This window comes from Prionailurus viverrinus, chromosome B2, assembly GCF_022837055.1.
Source record: "Prionailurus viverrinus isolate Anna chromosome B2, UM_Priviv_1.0, whole genome shotgun sequence".
NCBI lineage: Eukaryota > Metazoa > Chordata > Mammalia > Carnivora > Felidae > Prionailurus > Prionailurus viverrinus.
This window is the reverse complement of record NC_062565.1, coordinates 75,310,771-75,332,476: the sequence shown is the minus strand read 5'-3', so window position 1 is coordinate 75,332,476 and position 21,706 is coordinate 75,310,771. Positions and strand designations below refer to the sequence as shown.

At 37.2% G+C, this 21,706-nt stretch overlaps 1 protein-coding gene across 15 annotated transcripts in view; it reads left to right on the top strand.

The window, feature by feature from the left end:
- The window catches only part of SNAP91 (synaptosome associated protein 91), a 149,722-nt gene extending 128,299 nt beyond the window's left edge, over positions 1-21,423 (top strand). For 8 of the 15 annotated variants that reach the window (XM_047859645.1, XM_047859647.1, XM_047859646.1 and 5 more), the window contains 5 exons: positions 426-537; positions 11,394-11,477; positions 13,385-13,489; positions 17,713-17,815; positions 19,784-21,422. In XM_047859645.1, the coding sequence (XP_047715601.1) occupies positions 426-537; positions 11,394-11,477; positions 13,385-13,489; positions 17,713-17,805 (394 nt within the window). In that variant the 3' untranslated portion in view covers positions 17,806-17,815; positions 19,784-21,422. Of the gene's footprint in view, positions 1-425; positions 538-11,393; positions 11,478-13,384; positions 13,490-17,712; positions 17,816-19,783 lie in introns of all 15 variants that reach the window. The other 7 variants (XM_047859649.1, XM_047859648.1, XM_047859651.1 and 4 more) reach the window with 5 other exon arrangements.
- The last annotated feature ends 283 nt before the right edge of the window (positions 21,424-21,706 follow it).

The following is a 21,706-nucleotide window of genomic DNA, read 5'->3' as shown; positions in this document are numbered from 1 at the left end:
AACTACAGATATTTGATAAAGTATACAGTATTTATGATATTTGGAAGTTTTTGTAACCAGTGAGGAATTTGGTTGAATTTTGTGGCACATTCCTCTATTGGAAGAATGCATGTTCCTCTAGGATCAGGATCTTCGTTTTCTTCACTAATAATCCCAAGTGCTTACAACAGTGCCTGGCATCTATAGAGGCTCAATAAATATTGAGATCCAAACTCTAAATGATTTTTTATCAACTGCTTTTTTATACTGTCTTAGATACAATACAGTAAGACTCCTCTATAAGTTTAATTTGTTCTCTTTATTACCACTTGCCTTAAACAGACTACATCTAATCCCAAATAAAAGTATCTAAGGAGCCACACACATTGTTTTCTGAGTAGTGTGTTTTTAATACATGTGTTTGTTTTTTGCATGCTTGATTTTAGGGGCGACCTTCAGTGGAATGCTGGAGAGAAAAAGTTGACGGGTGGAGCCAACTGGCAGCCCAAAGTCGCCCCTGCAACCTGGTCAGCAGGTGTTCCACCAAGTGCACCTTTGGTACGTAGCCACCAGGGCCCAGGGCAGTGCTGACAATTTGCCAGTTTCCAAGCATGGGACAGAGTGCACTTTGTTTAGGTTTGCTACTGACATTGTACTTTTTCATCCACATTGAGGGGACATAAGCAGGATGCGATATTTACCAAAATGCAAATTTCATTGACTTTCTATTAATAGATTGTGGCCCATTTTTTAATTTTCATTATTCCAAAATAGTATTTATGCTTCTTTAGATATTACTTCTATATTTGTACAGTTATGGAAATAACTTTTCAAAATAATTCAGTATCACTGGTAATTATCCATATTTTGCTCCCATTTCTTGCCCAAGTCGCCTAATTGTCTTAAGAAGTAACGAAAACTTTTTTTTTCTTACCAGAAAGATTGGGCAGTTCTCTGTTGTGTAAATGGGCTTTGATTTTAAAACTCTGTTAATTCTGCTTACCACTTTTTAAACTGAAATACTAATACCATCTTTTCTATAAAATTTAAATAGATTTCATGTTTGCGTATTAAATTTCTATTAAGACCAATCAGTCACTCTGGGAAAGAGTGTATCACTGGAAGTAAAGACTATCAGTTTGTGAGATTTGTTACCACAAAAAGGATGTTTCCTAAGGCAGCAAAATTTACTGTTTTCCTGTATATGCTCCATTTTTGGCTAACCTGGGCTAGTCACTGTTTCCCGAGCTCAGTTGTAATTTTTCAGCTTTGCTTACTACCTTCACCTAAGTCACTCTTTACTAAGGCTTTCTTGATGCAAACCTTTCCTTGTTGCCTGAATTAATTCCTAACCATCACCCACCAACCCCAGCCAAACATGCATAGAAGTGAATTAGTATAAATTAGAATATAAACATTTTAGGTAGACTTTATTAAAATTAATCATGCTCCATAAATTTCAATACCTGAATTATAGAATTTAAAACATGTTTTCTTTTGAATAATTTGATAAATAGTAATGTTTTTATATATAAAGTTTTATTATAATTTTATAAATAAGTGTAAACCAATCTGAAAAGGGCCATTTGAACTAAAATTTACCACTAAACAATACTAATACTATTAATCAAACTACAATTTATACTGATGCGGGATCACCGAGCCCAATGGTCAAGAAAGAATTTTTGAGATATTTTACGGTGCAAAAAAGTTGTTTATTGAAGTACAGAGATAGGACCCATGGGCAGAAAAAGCCGCATTGTAAGTGTGAGGAGTGACTGATTATAATAAGGTTTTCTGTCTTACGGAAGGGAAGGTGACATTAGGGCTCCAGGAAATTGAGTCTATAGGTTTCTGGAGGTCTGACTATTCTCAAGATTGTGCTTTTCTTGTAAGTCATTAAGACAGTGACAAACTGATGAAGTTTCATGTCCTCCATGACTGTGATCTTTAGCAGTTAACCATTGGCTTTTTCCTTCCTTTGTTCCTGGGCAGTCTTGAGTGCCTGAGAAATGTTAAATATGTCCCTCTCCCACCTTGGGGAGATTTTTGCCCTCAGCTTGCCTTTTGTTATCTCATCAATGAATACCACATATTGACATTAAATTTCACAATTTATATTATCATTACCAAATTAAAGAAACTAATTTTCTTATTCTCTCTAAAAGAGGTCTAAAGAGACCTCATGTGTTGTTCTGAGTTTATACTTTAGTGTATTGCCCTTATCAGCAGGCTTAAACTTTTCATTGTTTTTTAACAGGTTAATTTCAGAACAGTTACAGTGATAACAGAGTTTAAAGATAGACTGGAGGAAAGCTTGGGTATCTGGCAGATAAGCTGTAGGCTTAAAAAAAGAATAAACAGGGGCGCCTGGGTGGCGCAGTCGGTTAAGCGTCCGACTTCAGCCAGGTCACCATCTCGCGGTCCGTGAGTTCGAGCCCCGCGTCGGGCTCTGGGCTGATGGCTCAGAGCCTGGAGCCTGTTTCCGATTCTGTGTCTCCCTCTCTCTCTGCCCTTCCCCCGTTCATGCTCTGTCTCTCTCTGTCCCAAAAATAAATAAACGTTGAAAAAAAAAAATTAAAAAAAAAAAAATTAAAAAAAAAAAAAAGAATAAACAAAAAAGTGGTTGAGAACCACAGGTGAGGGTGGAAAGGAAGAAAGACAAGGAAGAAAATCTCAGGTAGAATCCACACAGGGGATCACTATGAATGAAGCTACAAGACAGTGGTTGCCCAGGTTTCTTAATGGGGCGGTCACTAAACAATGAGGCCATTTAACCAAGAAGCAGAAGGAGGGAGAACTACTTTAGTAATAAATAGTGTTAAGTTGGAGACCTTCCTTGGTCAGCACCTCTCCTGAGATCAAGATTTTCACCATACAAGGTTACAGATTCATCAGATACTTAACTTACAGCTCATCTGCTTCTTCAGGACAACAAGGCTACTCATTATCTGATTAGCAGGCACCGTCACTGAGAATGAGATTGATATTCTATTTTTTTTTTTTTTAACTCCAAACTCCTTATTTTTATTTATGAAGCAGAAGATGTTGTTAGTAATTAAACTCCAGGAAGTAAAAGACAGTACACTTTAGCATAAAGTATCCACAACAGCTGTGGAAAGAGAAACGAGACCAACAGAAATAATTTATCAGGAAGGCAGAGTCACATGTTGTTCTGTTTCTTTCTGTTTTTTTGTTATTTTCCTTGACTTTTTAGACAACAATATAAAGGCGGTCAAATGCAGAGTTATTTTATCTTCAATAACTCTAAGTCTTATATGTTGTCTATATAAATTTACTGCCATTTACCCATTTACTGCAAAGCTCTTCTTCTATAACAAAGCTCTGGCTTTGCTTTGACTTAAGAAATTATTCTGGCTTAATTACATAAGAAGGCCTCTGGCTTCTTCTCTCCACCCCGTTCTTTCCGCTTCCCTATTCCTTAAAATATGTCTGAGTCTCTTTTTTTAAGCATATTCAAGCAAAAGAAGAGAGACAACTGAAATAAAACTTCTGCCTCAGAAGCAGCAAAGCAGTGTTTCCGTGTCTTCTGGTAATCTGCAGGCCTCTCCTTTTGAGTAGGAGATGAAAGAGCAGGTGTGAGGGTGAGCATCCTTCTACTGCCTTCTAAAGTTTCTATTGATAGAGAAGAGCTAAGGTTACCTTCCCAGTTTGTTTCAGATTTCCCTCAACTGCTGCTTGGAGGTACAGCTGTAGAATTTTTCAGATCATAGAACTCAAGTTAGATCTAAAAATCTTAACAGGACTTGAATACTTTAAACATGTCTGCTGGCAGGGCTCTGTCGTCATGGCCATCAAGAGCCCTGTGCTTCCAGGATTACTTTTTCCTGTTTTCCAGTACTCACTTATGTTTCCATCCTACAAACTGGGAAGATTCTTGCAGTTCAGAAACATATGCATTTGGCAGGGGGCCACAGAATCCACATTTCTTTCCCTAAAAACAACTAACCTTCGTGTGCCTACATATGAAGCATTCGGTAAAATGTTGAAAAGAAAACAATAATAATAAATAAAAAAGAACCTTAGGACAAATAATATTTGGGGAGTAAATTATTAAGGGTTAATCTGTTCAAGCAAAATGGAAAACTTAGACTATATTTAAATTATTTGACCTATTTATTTGATCAGCAATTTCCACAAGTTCATTTTATTTTGATAACTAACAAAAATCTTTTTTTTTTTTTCATAGCCTGAAGTTCTAATGATAACAATTCTGGTAAATAATACAGTTATCATTGTATAATTCAATCCTGATAAATGATATGATTCTGAACAGCCTATTACCTAACCTGTTGAAATGATGAGTAAGGAGTGAATCTGAAGTATAATACCTATTTACCTGTTTTGTTTTTAATTTTTTTGATAAAATTTACATAAACATTAAATTCTCCATGTTCACAACTTTAAAGTGAATATTCATTCAGTATATATTCAGTGATTTTCAGTATATATACAGTGTTTTAAAACTGTCACTATTGTCTAACTCCAGAATAGCTCCACCACCCCAAAAAGAAACACAATCCCTTTGAATTCCCACCTCTCCCTATCCCCTGGCATCTAATAATTTACTCTATAGATTTGTCTATTCTGGGTATTCCATATCATCAGACTCCTATAATATGGAGCATTTGGTGCCTGGCTTCTTTTACTTAGCATGACATTTTCAAGGTTCATCCATGTTGTAGCACGTATCAGTACCTCATTTCTTATGGCTGAATTTGGATATACCACCTTCTTCAACTGATGGGCATTTGTGTCATTTCTGCTTTTTGGCTGTTATGAAAAATACTTCTGTAATTTGTAAAGAAGTTTTTGTGTGAATATATGTCCTCAGTTCTCTTGGGTGTATACCTATGAATGGAATTGCTAGGTCATGTGTAACTCTCCACTGAGCCTTTTGAAGAACTGCCAAACTTTTCCACAGCAGCCACGTCATCTTACATCCCCACCAGCAATACGTAGGGTCTCAGTTGTGGTTTTGATACAGATTTCCCTAATGATAAATGAGATTGAGCTTTTTTTATGTGCTTCTTGGCCATTAGTTTGTTTGGTTTTTTTGTTTGTTTGTTTGAGAAATATCTTCATATCCTTTGCCCATTTTATGATTGGGCTGTCTTTTTATTATTGAGTTCTAAGAAATCTTTATGTATTCTGGATACTAGATACTTATTAAATACTGTATATGATTTGCCAATATTTTCTCCCATTCTATGAGTTGCCTTTTTATTTTCTTGATAGTGTGTGTCCTTTAATGCACAAAAGATTTGAATTTTTTAAATTTATTTATTTATTTTGAAAGAGAGAGCTGGGCAGGGACAGAGAGAGGGGGAGACAGGTGAATCCCAGGCAGGCTCTGCACTCACAGCACAGAGCCCAACATGGGACTCGAACTCAATCGTGACCTGAGCTGAAGTTGGATGCTTAACCAACTAAGCCATCCAGGTGCCCTCAAAGATTTTAATTCTGATAAACTTCAATTTATTTATTTTTGTTGCTTGTGCTCTTGGTGTCATATTTGAGAAACAGTTGCCTAATCCAAGATCTTGAAGATTTACACTTATGTTTCTTGCCAAGAGTTTGTATACTTTTCTCTCTTACATTAGCCCTTTTACCTATTTTAGGCTCATTTTCATATATGGTATGGCACAGGGGTCCAAATTCATTATTTTGCATGTGGAAATACAGTTTTCCCAAAACCATTTATTGAAAAGACTCTTCTTCATTTATTGGCCTTGCCACCCTTGGCAAAAATCAGTTGACCATAGATGTCTGGGTTTATTTCCAGAAGCTTTATTCTGTTGTATCGATTTATATGTCTGTCCTTCTGCCAGTACCATCACTGTTTTGATGTAGCTTTGAATTAAATTTTAAAACCAGGAAGTGTGAGTCCTCCAAATTTGTTCTTCTTTTTCAAGAATGTTTGGCTATTCTGGATCTCTTGCATTCCCACAAAAATTTTAGGTTCAGATTGTCCATTTTTCCAAAAGAAGCAGTTGAAATTTTGATAGGGATTACACTAAATGTATAAAGCAATTGAGAAATATTGCTATCTCAATATTACGTCTTCTAATCCTTGGACACAGGATATCTTTCTCTTTATCTACGTTTTTTATTTCAACAGTGTTTTAACAAGTTGTTTAACAAAGTTTCAACAAGTCTTGTCCTTTGTTTAAGTTTCTCTTTTTAGTGATCTCTTTGCTCAATGTGGGACTCCAACCCATGACCCCAACATCAAGAGTTGTACACTCTTCTCACTAAGCCAGCCAGATGCCCCAAGTCTTGTACTTCTTTTCTTAATTTTATTCTAAGTATTTCATTGTTTTTAATGCTCTTGTAAATGAATTGTCCTTTTAATTATATTTTTTTATTGTCCACTGCTAGCATACAGTGAACACTACACTGATTTTTGCATATTGATGTTGTATCCTACAACTTTGCTGAATTTGTCTATTAGTTCTAATGGGTTTTTTGGTATATTGATTCCTTAGGCATTTGTATATATAAGGTGATGTCACCTACAAATAGAGATTGTTTAATTTCTTTTTTTCTTTCTGGATGCTTTTTCTTTCTTTCTTACCTGATTGCCACAACTAGAACTTCCAGTGCATCTTTGTCTTTATTCTAAGGAGAAAGCTTTCAGTCATTCAGCATTAAGTATGATGATAGCCATGTGTTCTTTGTAGATGCCCTTATTCAGGTTGAAGAATTTCCTATCTTACCATGTGTGTTGAGTGGATTTTTTTGTTTTTTGTCGTGAAAGGATGTTGGATGTTGTCAAATGCTTTTTCTGCATCTACTTATATGATTATGTTTTTTTTTATATATTCTATCAATATGACATATTACATTGACTGGGCCAACCTTACATTTCTAGGATAAATCCCACTTGGTCATGGCATATAATTCTTTTAATATCTACTGGATTTAGTATGCTTGTATTTTGTCAAGAATTTCTGCATCAGTGTTCATAAAGGATATTGATTTATAATCTTCTAATGTCCTTGTTTGTCTTTGGTGTCAGGGCAATACTGGCATCAAACAATAATTAGGAAGTATTCCACAACTTTTTTTTTTTTTTTTTGGTACGGCTTGAGAAGGGTTAATATTAATTCTTCTTTATAGTTAATAGGATTCACCAGTGAGGCCATCCAGTTCTGGGCTTTTCTGTGGCATAAGTTTTTTTTATTGTTGACTATATTCCCTATGCTGCACTTTTTTCATAACTAGAAGTGTGTACCCTTTAATTCCCTTCATCTTTTTGCCCATCCACCTCCCCTCTGGCAACTACCAGTTCTTCATATGTAAGAATCCGTGTTTTTGTTTGTTCATTTGTTTGGGTTTTTACATTCCACTTTTAAGTGAAATCATATGATATTTGTCTTTCTCTGATTTATTTCACTTAGCACATACCCTCTAGGTCACTAATGGCAAGGTCTCATTCTTTTTTATGGCTGAGTAATATTCTAGTCCATATATACCACATCTTCTTTTTCCATTCATCTCTGGATGGACACTTAGGTTGCATCCATATTTTGGCTATTATAAATAACGCTACAGTAAACATAACGGTGCATATATCTTTTTGAAATAGTGTTTTCATTTTCTTTGGGTAAATATTCAGTGGTGGAATCACTGGGTCATATGGTATTTCTACTTTAAGTTTTTTGAGAAACCTGCATACTGTTTTCCACAGTGGTTGCACCCATTTACATTCCCACCAACAGCTCATGAGGGTTCCCTTTTCTCCACATCCTCACCAACACTTGTTATCTCTTTGTCTTTTTGATATTAACCATTCTGACAGGTGTGAGGTGATGTCTCCTTGTGGTTTTCATTTGCATTTTCCTGAGGATAAGTGATGAGGAGCATCTTTTCATATGTCTGTTCACCATCTGTAGGTCTTCTTTGGAAAAATGCCTGTTCAGGTCCTCTGCCTATTTTGTAATCAGATTGTTTAGCTTTGTGGTGTTGAGTTGTGTAAATTCTTTATATACTTTGGATATTAACCCCTTATCAGATCTATTATTTGCAATTATCTATTCCCATTCACTAGGTTGCCTTTTGTTTTGTTGATTTTGATTTGGTTCCCTTTGCTATGTAAAACCTTTTTATTTGGTGTAGTCTCAAGTTTATTTTTGCTTTTGTTTCTCTTGCCTGAGGAGACATATCCATACATATGTTGCTAAGGCCGATATCCAGGAGATTACTGCCTATTTTCTTTTAGGAGGCTTTATGGTCTCAGGTCTTACATTTAGGTCTTTAATCCACTTGAGTTTATTTTTGTGTATGATATAGGAAAGTAGTCCAGTTTCATTCTTTTGCATGTCCCTGTCCATTTTTCCCGACACTGTCTATTGAAAAGACTGTCTTTTCCTCCATTGTATTTCCTTGCCTCCATAATTGACCAAATAAGCATGGCTTATTTCTTGGCTCTCTCTTCTGTTCCCTTGATCTAAGTATCTGTTTTTGTGTCGGTATCATACTGTTTTGATTACTATCGCTTTGTAGTATAACTTGAAATCTGGTATTATGATACTTCCAGCTTTGTTCTTCTTTCTCAAGATTGCATTGCCTATTTGAGGTGTTTTGTAGTCCATACAAATTTTAGGATTAGTTCTAGTTCTGTGAAAAATGCTGTTAGTTTTTTGATAGGAATTACATTGGATCTGTTGATGGCTTTGAGTAATATGGGCTTTTTAACAGTATTAATTCTTCCAGTCCATGAGCAAGGTATATCTTTCCATGAGTTTGTGTCATCTTCAATTTCTTTCATCAATGTCTTCTTGTGTTCAGGGTATAGATCTTTCACTTCCTTGATTCAGTTTATTCCTAGGCATTTGAATCTTTCTGGTGCAGTTGTTTTCTTAATTTCTCTTTCTGCTGCTTTGTTATTAGTGTAGAGAAGCATAATATTTCTTATATTGAGTTCATATCCTGCGGTTTTACTGCATTCATTTATCAGTTCTAATGGTGTTTTGGTGGGGTCTTTAGGGTTTTCTACATATAGTATCATATCGTCTGCAAATAGTGAGAGTTTTCCTTCTCCCTTACCAATATGGATGCCTTTTATTTCTTTTTCTAGTCTGATTGCTACAGCTGGGACGTTCAGTGCTATGTTGAATAAAAGTGATCAGAGTGGACATTTTTGTATTGTTCCCTATCTTAAAGGAAAAGCTTTCAGTTTTTCACCATTGAGTATGATGTTAGCTGTGGGTTTTTCATATATGGCCTTTATTATGTTGAGGTATATTCTCTCTCAGTTTACTTTGTTGAGAGTTTTGATCATCAGTAGATATTGTATTTTGTCAAAAGCTTTTTCTACTGCTATTGAAATTATCATATGGTTCAGGACTTTTTTGATTACTGATGGAAGTTTTTTGATTACTGCTATAGTGTCTTTATTTGTTATAAATTTATTTAGATTTCTTTTATGACTTCTTCAATCTGTTTTTGTACTTTGTCTCTACTCTCGTGTTTATCATTTCCTTTCTCTGCTTTCTTTGGGTTTAGTTTGTTTCCTTTTTCCTAGCTTCTCAGTGTGGAAGTTTAGGTTATTGAGTTGAGATCTTTCTCCTGCATATGAGCGATATGCTCGTATTTCTTTGTATGTCTCAGAATTTTTTTGTTGAAACCTAGACATTTTGAATATTATAATGTGTCTACTCTAGAAATCAAATTCTATCTGTTACCTAAGGGTTTGTTGTGGCTACTCTTTGTAATTGTTTATTTGTTTGTTTTGATTGTTTAGTGACCATTCTGAACTAATTCTGTAGTCTCTGTTCTTTGTTATGTGTGGCCGTTGAAGTCTCTGCTCCTTTAGCTAAGTGATGAGCTAATGATTAGGCAGAGATTACTTAAATTCCTTGAACCAGAATATCTCCCAGTCTTTGTAGAGGACCTCTGAGTGTGTGCTGGGGCAGGTCTTCAGAGTCAACCAGGCAGTTTGCAACCCTGCCTTAGCAATCACTTACAGCTTACGCAAAGCCTCAGGGTCAGCTGGGGGCCCTCTCCTGTCTTCCCTGACCCTGCACACAGCCCTGGGTGTGTGCATGGTCTTCCAAATTCCCAGGAGTATGTCTGAGATTTTTAAACCTTTAATCCCCACATCTCCCTCTCCAGCCTTTCCTCCCAAGGTTTTTGTTTAGTCTACTGTTTTTGCCCTGTTATCCATTGCCTCAGACAGCAACAACTAAAACATTTGCCTGTAAATGGCTTCCACAAATGGCTTCCCCCAAAAGTGCTTAACAACTTTAGCACTAGGTGCATTCCCTGTTTGGTGAGACAAAGACAAGCCTTTTGAGCCAGTCTTTCCAGGGAGCCACACAGACGAGACAAAATAAATAATTAAATATATTTTACTCCCTCTGGTACTATTACTGAAGACATAAGCTGTTATTTTCAAGACTACAGCTATGCTAAAGAACAGTGGGTGAAACGTGGGTAAGTTAGGATGCCACAGAGCTCACTATTCTTGCCAAGATCCAGCTGATTTTCTTGAATAAGTACTTTCTTGATTACTGCAAGCTTTTGGTTAGTTTTCAGAGTTCTAAAATAGTTGGTTCTAATAGGTTTTGCCTGTTTTTCTACCTATTTTATAGATTGGGGAGACTTTCAGAGTTCCTTACTTCACCATTTTTGCTGACATCACTATTTTCTTTTTTAATTAGGATTTTGCTCTAATAGTTGAGTTCAATTTAAGGGATTGCAGTAGGGTTAGTTTTAAACATAAGGGAAATATTAGGAGATTTGTTGTATAACTAAAAGCTGTCAGACCTGTATCTGAAATGGGATATTTGTGCTTTATTATGTAATGTGCAGTCTTCTAAATGCTTCCTAAAACTTGGATTTAATTTTGGCCCTTGAGCAAATGTAGAGCCATCAAAATTCAGAGAGAAGTATAACACAGAAAAGAATCTAAAAATGGGGGGGGGGGGTGGGCAATGGAAACCAAGCATTGATATGTAAATGAAGACATGTTTTTCAAATGTCTAACCCAGTACCTGTAGGAGGATATAATGATAGGAAAAGACATGCTTAGAGAAACTCAACTTACAGTGAGGGTGGAAGACAATTGTAAGAGGAGGAAGAGAGGAAGGCCAATGCTGTGAGTAGGCTTTAAACCAGTGAGCCCAAATAAGACAACAGTGAACATCAAGTTAGTAACCTTGTTCATATCATTAACATGGTGCTAGAGCCATTTTTTTTAATGTAAAACTAAAATGGGATATTTCTTTACATACCCACACATATTTAAAGGGGCATGTATTTTTAAATTATATTCTGTCATTTTAAAACCAAATTATGTCGGTTCTTTTTGTTTGTCATTGTTATTGTTGTTGTTGTTGGTGGTGGTGGTGTGTGTGTGTGTGTGTGTGTGTGATTTTTTTTGGTAGCAAGGAGCTGTACCTCCTACCAGTTCGGTTCCTCCTGTTGCCGGGGCCCCATCTGTTGGACAGCCTGGAGCAGGATTTGGAATGGTGAGTTGCGACTTGTGCTAAAAATTGTAATTGACATTTTTGAGGCCTTTGCCAAATCCTGTATTAACAAATACTACTACAGAATATAATTCTTCCCTGAATACAGTAAAGTAAAACTCAAAAAATTAAGTCATCTGCTTTAAACATTAGGAAGTCTACACATGACATGACAAAGTCAGCTAGAAAATATTTAAAATTGGGGTGCCTGGGTGACTTGGTCACTTGAGCATCCAACCCATGGTTTTCTGCTCAGGTCATGGTCCCAAGGTTGTGGGATCGAGCCCCACATTGGTCTCTGCACTGAGTGTGGAACCTGCTTAAGATTCTCTCTCTCTCTCTCTCTCTCTCTCTCTCTCTCTCTCTCTCTCCCTCCCTCTCTCTCTCTCTCCCTCTCTCCCTCCCTCCCTCTCTCTCCCTCCCTCTCTCTCCCTCCCTCTTCTTCCCTCTCCCTCCCTCTCCCTCCCTCTCCCTCTCTCACCCTCCCTCTCCCTCCCTCTCCCTCCCTCCCTCTTCTTCCCTCTCCCTTCCTCTCCCTCTCTCTCTCTCCCTCCCTCTCTCTCCCTCCCTCTTCTTCCCTCTCCCTCCCTCTCCCTCCCTCTCCCTCTCTCTCTCTCTCTCCCTCCCTCTCCCTCCCTCTCCCTCTCTCTCTCTCTCTCTCCCTCCCTCTCCCTCCCTCTCCCTCCCTGTCTCTCTCTCTCTCCCTCCTTCTCTCTCTCTCTCTCTCTTTCTCTCCCTCTCTCTCTCTCTCCCTCTCCCCCTCTCCCACCCCCCCACCCCTCTCACCCATTCACACTCTCTCTCTCCCTCTCTCTCTCTCTCAAACAAAATATATTTATATTTAAAATAAGTTCTTATATCAAGATAATTTCTATGGTATATAGTTATGTCATTTTTGAAATAATACTTACCAAACATATTGTTAGCTCAGTTATCAAAACTCTTAATCACTATACTAGCACTTTTCACTTACCACTTTTATCACTAGTAAATATTAGGACTATGATCCATAAATCAACACAGTTGATCAACAATTCTTTATCTCTTAAGAATTATGCTTACAGCAGACAAATAATCACCAACAAAGCCTGGTTGGGATAAGGATGCCCTGTGGCCAGCCAGACTTCCACCGCACCTCAGTGATTCTCTGCCGTCTGCCAGCCTTACGGCACCCATTGTTCAAAATTACAAGTTATACTTTCTCACAGACCTGCATTCCTCAAAAATTTTCAGAAACATATTAAAGACATAAACGTCAGGCACTACTGTTACAAGATTCTTTACCTCAATACCTGGAGGTCGCTGTCTCACTCTTCCAAAGAATGAAGGCACAGAGTAAAATGAACAGCAGGCAAGAGTTTGGAAGAGTGTAAAATCAGAAAGTAAGAACAGTATGAAAGCTCTCTTTACAGAGAGGGAGCATTCGAAAGTGAATGCTCGCAGACTGTGGGCCAAGGGCTTTGTTTTTATAGGGTTTTGCTTGGCCCCTTTCCTTCCCCCTTGTTTCTTCTCAGGTCCTGCCCTTATTGGCTGGTAACTCTAAATGCCTGGTCATTCCTTTTTGATTGGGTCATTTCCACTGTATGAGGGGTGGTCTGCGGCCATACCACTCCTGGTGGGTCATATGTTTTATGGTCTTCTACTTATTTTTAGTTATGTCTTTTGTCAAATTCCTGAAGGAAACCTGACGGGAGTAGGCGGTGTCCGCTACATGCTTAAGAGGAACCTTCTGCCTGATGGAGGGTTTGCTGTGGTCAGGTGCTCCCCACATTCTTCCAAAATAGGTGTTTTTCCCCACTCAGGGACCTCAAGTCCTAACATTCCCCTCTCTGCCTATTTTATCCTATCTTTTCCCCATCATATGACCATAGTGGATTCCACTTAGGCTGTGAACCACTCTTCCTTTTCAGCCTCCGGCTGGGACTGGCATGCCCATGATGCCTCAGCAGCCAGTGATGTTTGCACAGCCCATGATGAGGCCACCCTTTGGAGCTGCAGCTGTACCTGGCACACAGGTCGGTTTTTTAATGTCCTCAAAATAATGACATTAATGTGTGAGTATAAAACTGCCATGTGGCAGACTCTTTAATCTTTTACCTGATATAATCCTTATATCTGTTGCTTCAGAAGTTAGGGGAACATGAAAGACAGATTAGCAATAGTGTGAGAAAAATGAATAGAAGTAACTTCCTATCCTAAGTCCCTCCATTCCTGTCCTACTTAATTCGGAATAATTCCTGAGAACAGCTAGACATTTAAAGTATCTGAGCATTTATTCTGTAAAAATGAGTCCTTCGGATTCGTAGTTTTATTATGTGTTTCCAGAGTTAGGTAAACTCAGGGATAGGGACCACAGTCCTCCAGACCACCAGGTTTGCCCAGGCGTTGTGATACTAACGACAACAAGTTTGCCAAACTGCAGAGTCCAGGGGAGCAGCCCCTACTGTTGCAGGATTTTTTACCACAATACCCGGGATTCGTTGTCTGGCCACTTTGAAGAATGAAGAGGTGGACACAAAATGAGTAGCAGGCAAAAGTTTACTAGAGTATAAGATCAGAAAGGAAGAATAGTAGGAAAGCTCTCTTTACAGAGAGGGGACATTTGAAACTGAACGCCCGAGGACTATAGGTGAGGGTCCTTGTTTTATAAGGTTCTGGTCAGCCTTCCCTTCCTTCCCTTCCCTTCCCCCTTGTTCCTAGGTTCTACCCTTATTGGCTTGATAGCTCTAGGTGCTGGGTTGTCCATTTCTGATTGGCTCGTTTCCATTGTATGTGGGTGGTCTCTGGCCATACCTAGGTGTTTTGTCCAATTCCTGAAGGAAAACCTGAGGGGGGAGTAGGTGGGGTCTGTTACATTCTTAAGAAAAACCTTAAGCCTGAGGGGTTTTGCTCCCCGCATTGTTCCAAAATAGGTGTTTTCCTCCACCCAGGGACTTCAGGTCCTAATCTTTCCCTCTCTGCCTACTGAATCCTATCTTCTCCTATCAAACTACAAGGCTGCCCTCACTTCAGACACCAGCCACAAGTTTGAGAGTCCCAAGGGCTACCCTCTCACTTCAGACCAGCTGCCTACAAATTTGAAGGTTCTCAGACAATTTCCTAGAATAACACACAGAACTCAGGAAAGCATGAAATGTGTTGCAGTTTTATTATAGTGAAAGGATACAAATTAGATGTAGCCAAAAGAAAAGATGTGCAGGGTGAAATCTGGAACTGGGAAGGTCCCAAGCATGAAGCTTCTTTGCCCTCCAGAGTGTGTTACTCATCCGAGTATAACAATATACATGCAGTATCGCCAACCCAGGAAGCTCCCCTGCACCTGGGGACGCGTGCTGCGTTTGTATTGAAGTTTCCGTATATAGGAATGACTGAATTCTTGTCTCTGTGGTCTCTGTGGTTGAACCCCACCCCCCCCCCCGCCCTGACCTCACTGAAAGTCAGGCTGATATCATGTAGCCCCAAGAGCCAACACTCTAATCATACTGGTATTTCTCAACGTTTATTTATTTTTGGGACAGAGAGAGACAGAGCATGAACGGGGGAGGGGCAGAGAGAGAGGGAGACACAGAATCGGAAACAGGCTCCAGGCTCTGAGCCATCAGCCCAGAGCCCAACGAGGGCTCGAACTCACGGACCGCGAGATCGTGACCTGGCTGAAGTCAGACGCTTAACCGACTGCGCCACCCAGGCGCCCCTCATACTGGTATTTCTGGTGTGGCCAGTCCCCACCCTGAGTCCTCTTACTAGCATCGACTGTCAGGTGTGGTTCCAAGAACCTTTGTCCACCCTGAATGACAAAGACATTCCTATCACTCAGGAAACTCCATAGGTTTAAGGGTTACCTACCAGGATTCAGGACAAACGACAAACCCCTCTTTAGATGAGGCCCTATTTCTTACTACGCAAAGTGCTACCTTCGCTTACAAAGATGTAAGGCATGTACACTTTGCTGAATTGTTTTGCTAATAGTGATAGTCATGCTGATGAGTAACCAGTTCTTGATTCCTCTTATAAATGTCCTGGCCAAGGTGAGGGTATATGTAGAACCAAAGAGGCTTTCATCATGAGAAACTGACATGGATGGAGTCAAAACACCAAGTATGACTTTACTAGCACCATGCTGAGCAAAGCAAAACAAATAGCTCAAATACAATGTAATGGTATCGGCAAATGGTTTCACTTCTATAATGTTTTTAACTTACCAAATGGTGTTTATATTGTATTATCCTTCGGATACCTACTTTGAACTTTAATCTTTAATCTCTTTAATACTTTAATCTCTTTGGCTTCCTTTCATCGTCTCTAAAATCCATCCTCCCTACCCATTCCCAAATTTTACTTTCAGCTTCTTTAACTCCTCAAAAGCCACAGTGACCATAAGAGAGAATGATGGGTGTTCAAAGAGATAAATTTAGAATGTGAGAAACCCTAGCCTTCAAGGCCATACTCAAAATACTGGCTTCCTGAGAAATTTTCTACCCTGCTCTGAGACAAATGGATCCTACCTCATGTGGTTTCTGAAGGGAGTGAGGAAGGTTCTGGGGGTAATAGTTGGGGTTTAATTTAATCTAGATATATTTAAATTGTAGGAAGGACCTGATTTATTATGAATGTTTTCATGATGGTTGAATATACCCATGACTACCACTTTTTTGAAAAAAGGCAGAACATTTCTATTTTTATTACTTGGAAGAATTATTATTGAGGCTTTTAAAATCTTATTGTATTCAGTGTGCTGAAAGCTTTAGAAATAAATTAACATAATATTATTTAAGTAGTTGTTTCTCTTGCATAATGCCAGTGTTACATAGCATCAGTTCATTTACTTAATTCAAAGAATGAAAATGAAAAATAGATGGCATGATGAAAATCGTGTTTTAATCATTTAGTTGAATTTATAGTGATTTAGGAAACAGTATGCCATTTTAATAAAAGTTTTCGATTGTATTTCCCATATCAGAGAAGCATCAGAGATGATTATACTAGATAGTAAAATATGATTTTGTAACTTCAGAAAACAAAACAGTTTTTCATTACTGACACCTGGACTGTTCCACTCTATCTCATTTGGTTGGTATCATGATGATGTCATCTAACCAAATTATTCATGATGAACCAACTCTTGAGTTTCTTACCTTCCGAACAACTTCAACACTTGCATTTATTTTCTTCCTGATCTTCCTGTGAAGTAGGATTCCTGCTTTTCAAAAAGGAAATTTGACTGATAGGTACTACAGTCACCCAATAGTTTCTAGACGTGGGAACAAATCTAAAAATCCTTACTTCTGGAGCTCTATTTATTGAACCAATGAAAAAATATATCACTACCCCACAATCAGAGATTTCTATCCTGTTACAGGGTAGGAGAATAATTAGACTCTAAGGATCCATGTAAATTATTACCCTATATAGATTACGTGACCTTTTCCAAGGCCTCATACCCTAACACTCCTGCAAAAGCCTGCTTCCAAAGCTTATTTCTGTCATGTAATGAAATAATATGGGTGTTAATGAAAGAGAATCAAGGTAAGTTCATTCTTTGTTGCTTTTGCTAACAGTACAATATGATTTTATCCTATGGCATTTAGTAATTAGCCCTCTCTGTGAGCCGGACAGGCAATACAATTTACTGACATTCATAACTGGGAAACTCTTTGCCCATCTGAAACAGACAGTGCCCCCAAACTTGTTTTCATTTAAAATGCTTTGTATGAAATTCTGGGATACCTAGCTAATAATTTAAAGTAATTTCTTAAGTGACTTTCTGCAAATTATTTCCTTTCAATTTTTCCTTCAAACTCATTCTCACTGTAGGAAAAGTTATTAAAATTCCTTTATTAGCTTAGTGGTAGTGATAACTCAAAGTAAAAATGCTTTTGTATAGAGCAATTGATTGTTGTGTTTTTTTTACTCCATATTCATAATATCTGTATGTGACTAGTTTTCCATGTCTTCCCTAACTCTTACCCATATTGTTCTGCCTGAGTCCTCAAATACTACTTGGGCAAAATCTGCTGTCAGAGAATTTTGAGAAAGCCAAATATCATTTGAAATGTACTTTATGAATCCAAAATTAAACACAACACTGTGGCTGAGTAGAACAAAGTAGATTTCATAAACCTTTAGCCATCTGATCTTCTGCAGGTTTGGTTTCTGTGGTATGTGCTCTGCCTAATGCTTACCTGTCTCTCTGTTTGATTTCTCTTTCTGCTATCTTGGGCTGGCTTTTCCCCATTAGCTTTCTCCAAGCCCTACACCTGCCACTCAGAGTCCCAAGAAACCTCCAGCAAAGGACCCATTAGCGGATCTTAACATCAAGGATTTCTTGTAAACAATTTAAGGTATCTAATATTGAGCTTTTCCTGTGGGCTTGCAATAATGACCTATGCAGTGCTTAGCTATTTCAGGTATGATATTTGTACCTCTGTGCTTTGAATACATGTATAGAGTAATAATTTGAGTGTTTATACTTATTAAGTCAGTATTAAAAGCCATTAATGAATTATCAGTAAATTTTTTTAAATCTTAATTTATAAAACTAAGAGAGAGAAAAGCCTCCAAGTTGTCCTGAAAAGCACAAAAATTTTACTGATAAAGCAAAAAGTTACCTGAGCTACTTGGTAAATTAGAAAATTACCACTTTACTACCTGATGATTGGAATTTATAAAAAGCTAACATTTATAATATTGCATTTAGAAATCATCTAAGAATATACTTGACTACAAAATTGTATTTTGTATTTGTTTATACTTTTTTGGCCTATCAAATAAAGCCTAGATTGTTACCCTTTGCATTTCTGCATTTAAGCAGAATTTTAAATTTCTAATGCTGTAGTTTTAAATTTCTAGTATAATTTATGCAGTGATGATTAATGGACTTATGGAAGGAAACCAATAAAGGAAAAATGTTTACTAGTAACCCCAAACCTAACACAGTGGGTAGATTCTCAACAAATACTTGCAGAAAGTGGATAAACAGTAATAATGCTGCTTTTTTTTTGCACAGTACTTTTCATATCCACTTCCTAATCATGAACTCCTCTGGTCATCTTTGTGAGAAATTAAATCCTATGGAATAAACTAGCCAGATACTTTTTGTCTCCATTGCACAGCTGAAGAAACTGATCATTGACATTGAGTGATTTGCCCAAGGTCACACACTAGAGGAAGAGGAAGAGTGTCAACATTTTTGGGCCATTGTCCAATGTAATTTTTATTTTGTGTATGTGTGTGTATATGTGTGTGTGTACACACACACACACACATATGTATATGTATATATATATATGTGTATATATATATGTATATATACACACACACACACACATACATACACATACATACACATACATATGTATATTTAAACTTTCTCTGATGCCTACTAATATTTTTATGGATTCCTACTTGATGTTTTTTTCTTATATAAAGTTAGTAAGTTTTATCATTTTAAGGCCTTGACATCTCAGCCAAGTAATTTCTCCTTGTGCCTAACTTTCCTTTTCCACTTTTGGTTGGACTGGGCTAGTGTAGGCATAAATGAGACAATGAGCACTTCTTAGCCATTAAAGTTTCAGGACCTACCAAGGATACTGCAGGGAGCAGCCTTTTATCCACCTCTCATTCAGTAAATATCACTCTCATCATGTGCCCGGAACTCTGATGAGCACCTGAGACAGAGATGCTTGAGACAGCCCCGAGCCGAAAGGTTCACAGTCACAAGGGAGACAGACACAGACTAATTCATGAAAAAGAGTTACCCATACCCATGTGATTAAGGCTTCACCCCAGGAAGATTTCCTGGCAGAGGTGACTGGTAAAACACAGACTGGCCAGAGTAAAGGGGGAAGTGGTATTTGCAAAGGCACTGAGTCGCCATGGAAATCTCCCTCCTCTATTCTGTTACTTGTTCAACTGTTTAATGACTCAGTGAACACCATAACTGAAAAGAAGCAAAAAATAATGAAAACGACTGCCATTCCTTTCCCCCCCTTCTGCCCTGTTTTAAAGGTGAACTGTTCTTAATTAATAGCAGATGTCTCACTACTAAGATTTCTAATAAGTAGCCACATCTCAAAATTTTGCTACTTTTATCTAAAATGAAACTATACATTAAAAGTTTTTAAAGTTTTTTTCCTTGCTAAAACTTTAAGCAAAGAATTGTGAAAGGTATATAAGTGTGAATTTGTTATACAGAAACATTTTGCATGAAGATTTTTCATAGTAACTGTGAAATAAAAATTGAAAGGGAGGTAGTATATTTGAGGAGTGTGTAATATTGTTTCTAACTCAAGTGCTTTTTATCTTTACAGCTGCAATTTTTGTGACTGAATAGGAAAAAAATAATGAGTTTGGAGACTTCAAATAAAATTGATGCTCAGAGTTTCAAAGTGAGCCACCAGTACCAAACCCAATGCTTACTCGTAACTTCTCTTCCAAAATGTGTAGCACAGCTGTGAAAGTGAACATTAGGAATGTGTACTACCTTAGCTGTTATCCCTACTCTCAAAATTGTAGTGTATTTGGGTTATTTGTGTGTTGTACGATGTAAAAACAATGAATGGATGTTCCTGATGCCTTTAGTGCTTTTCTGGACCTCGCCCATGGACGGATGACGCAGCTGTTGTGTGGTGAGCCATTTGGAAAGATGTGTCTGTGTTTTTGAAGGTTTCAATGTATATATGACTTTTGGACAAACCTAAACTCTCCCCATGAATTCTCTTTTTCTCTGTATCTCTGTTACAAACATAGTGTGATAATATCAAATAGTAAGGAAAACACTCTTAAATATACAAAACTTTTTCGGTGTGGAGTACATTTTTCCAATCACAGGAACTTCAACTGTTGTGAGAAATGTTTATTTTTGTGGCACTGTATATGTTAAGAAATTTTGTTTTAAAAAATATAAGGGTTAACGTCCATAATAAATACTTCTCCTTGAACCTACCTTATCAAGAATGAAAAAATCATATGGAAAGAATTCCATATGTAATCACTGCTATATTAAAATGTATATTTTGATTATATTTGACAGGTTTTGCATCTAAATTGACCTATTTATTCATTCTTGATTAAATGCACTGAAAAGTAAAGGGTCTGTTTCTATCACGTCCGTGAAAATGAAATTAGAGATGTGCTATTCAGATGATTATGAAGGCACCCCGAGGTATATCTGTAATTTAAAGATTACTGCAAATATTTTTATTTTATTGTGGGTTTTATGTACATCTGTTAATTTAGTATTTCTTTGTGTGTTCTGTAGACTAGTGTTCTTCCATCCCTCAACTGAGCTCAAAGTAGGTTTCGTTGTACCATTGTGATTAGAATTTAAACTAATTCAGAGAATTGTATCCTTTACTGTACATATTGTATTCTTTAATTTTTAATTTGTTGTCATACTGTATGTGCTGATGGCTTGGCTTAAGATTTTGATGCATAAATGAGGTCACTGTTGATCAGTGTTGCTAGTGGCTTGGCAGCTCTTTGTAAAAGCATACTGGGTTGGAAAGGTGTTTGCCTATTTTTCAAATTATTTAATAGATGTATGGTACCATTTAAAAGTGGTTGTATCTGAATTTACTGTGGGGATAACATACACTGTAATGGGGAAAAATTACCTAAAACCAATTTCAAAATGGCATTTCTTTCTATTTCAGTTTAAAAACCCAGTGCATGTACGCCCTCTGAGATGCAATAAACACCTTGAACAAAGAAAATGCAAACATAATCTTTCTCTTTTTGATTATTTTTTAGAGAAAACATCTGCTTCAGATGACACACAGCATATACAAATATTGAACACTTAAAAACATTCACAGTGAGAAATGCTGGCCATACCAACATAGTTGTGATTATTTTACAATAAGTCAAAACCAGAAAAAAAACATTATTATCAGCTGTTGCTAAACTTGGGACTCCATGGATGCTGCCAAATAAACTGAATTCCATATTTCAAAAAAGAAGAGGATGAACTATCTTTTAAATTATGCAACTCTTCTAATAGTTTGGTGAGAATTATCCATGGAAGTTGAAGAATAATAAGACTTTAGATTATAGTTTACACACACACTCAGTGTGCATGCACTCAGACACAAAAATCTAGATCAGCCAATTATATTATATTATATTATATTATATTATATTATATTATATTATATATTAATATTATATATTATTATTATAGTTTATACCTATAACTAGATTGTAACAATAACTCAAAAAGTACTCCAATCTCA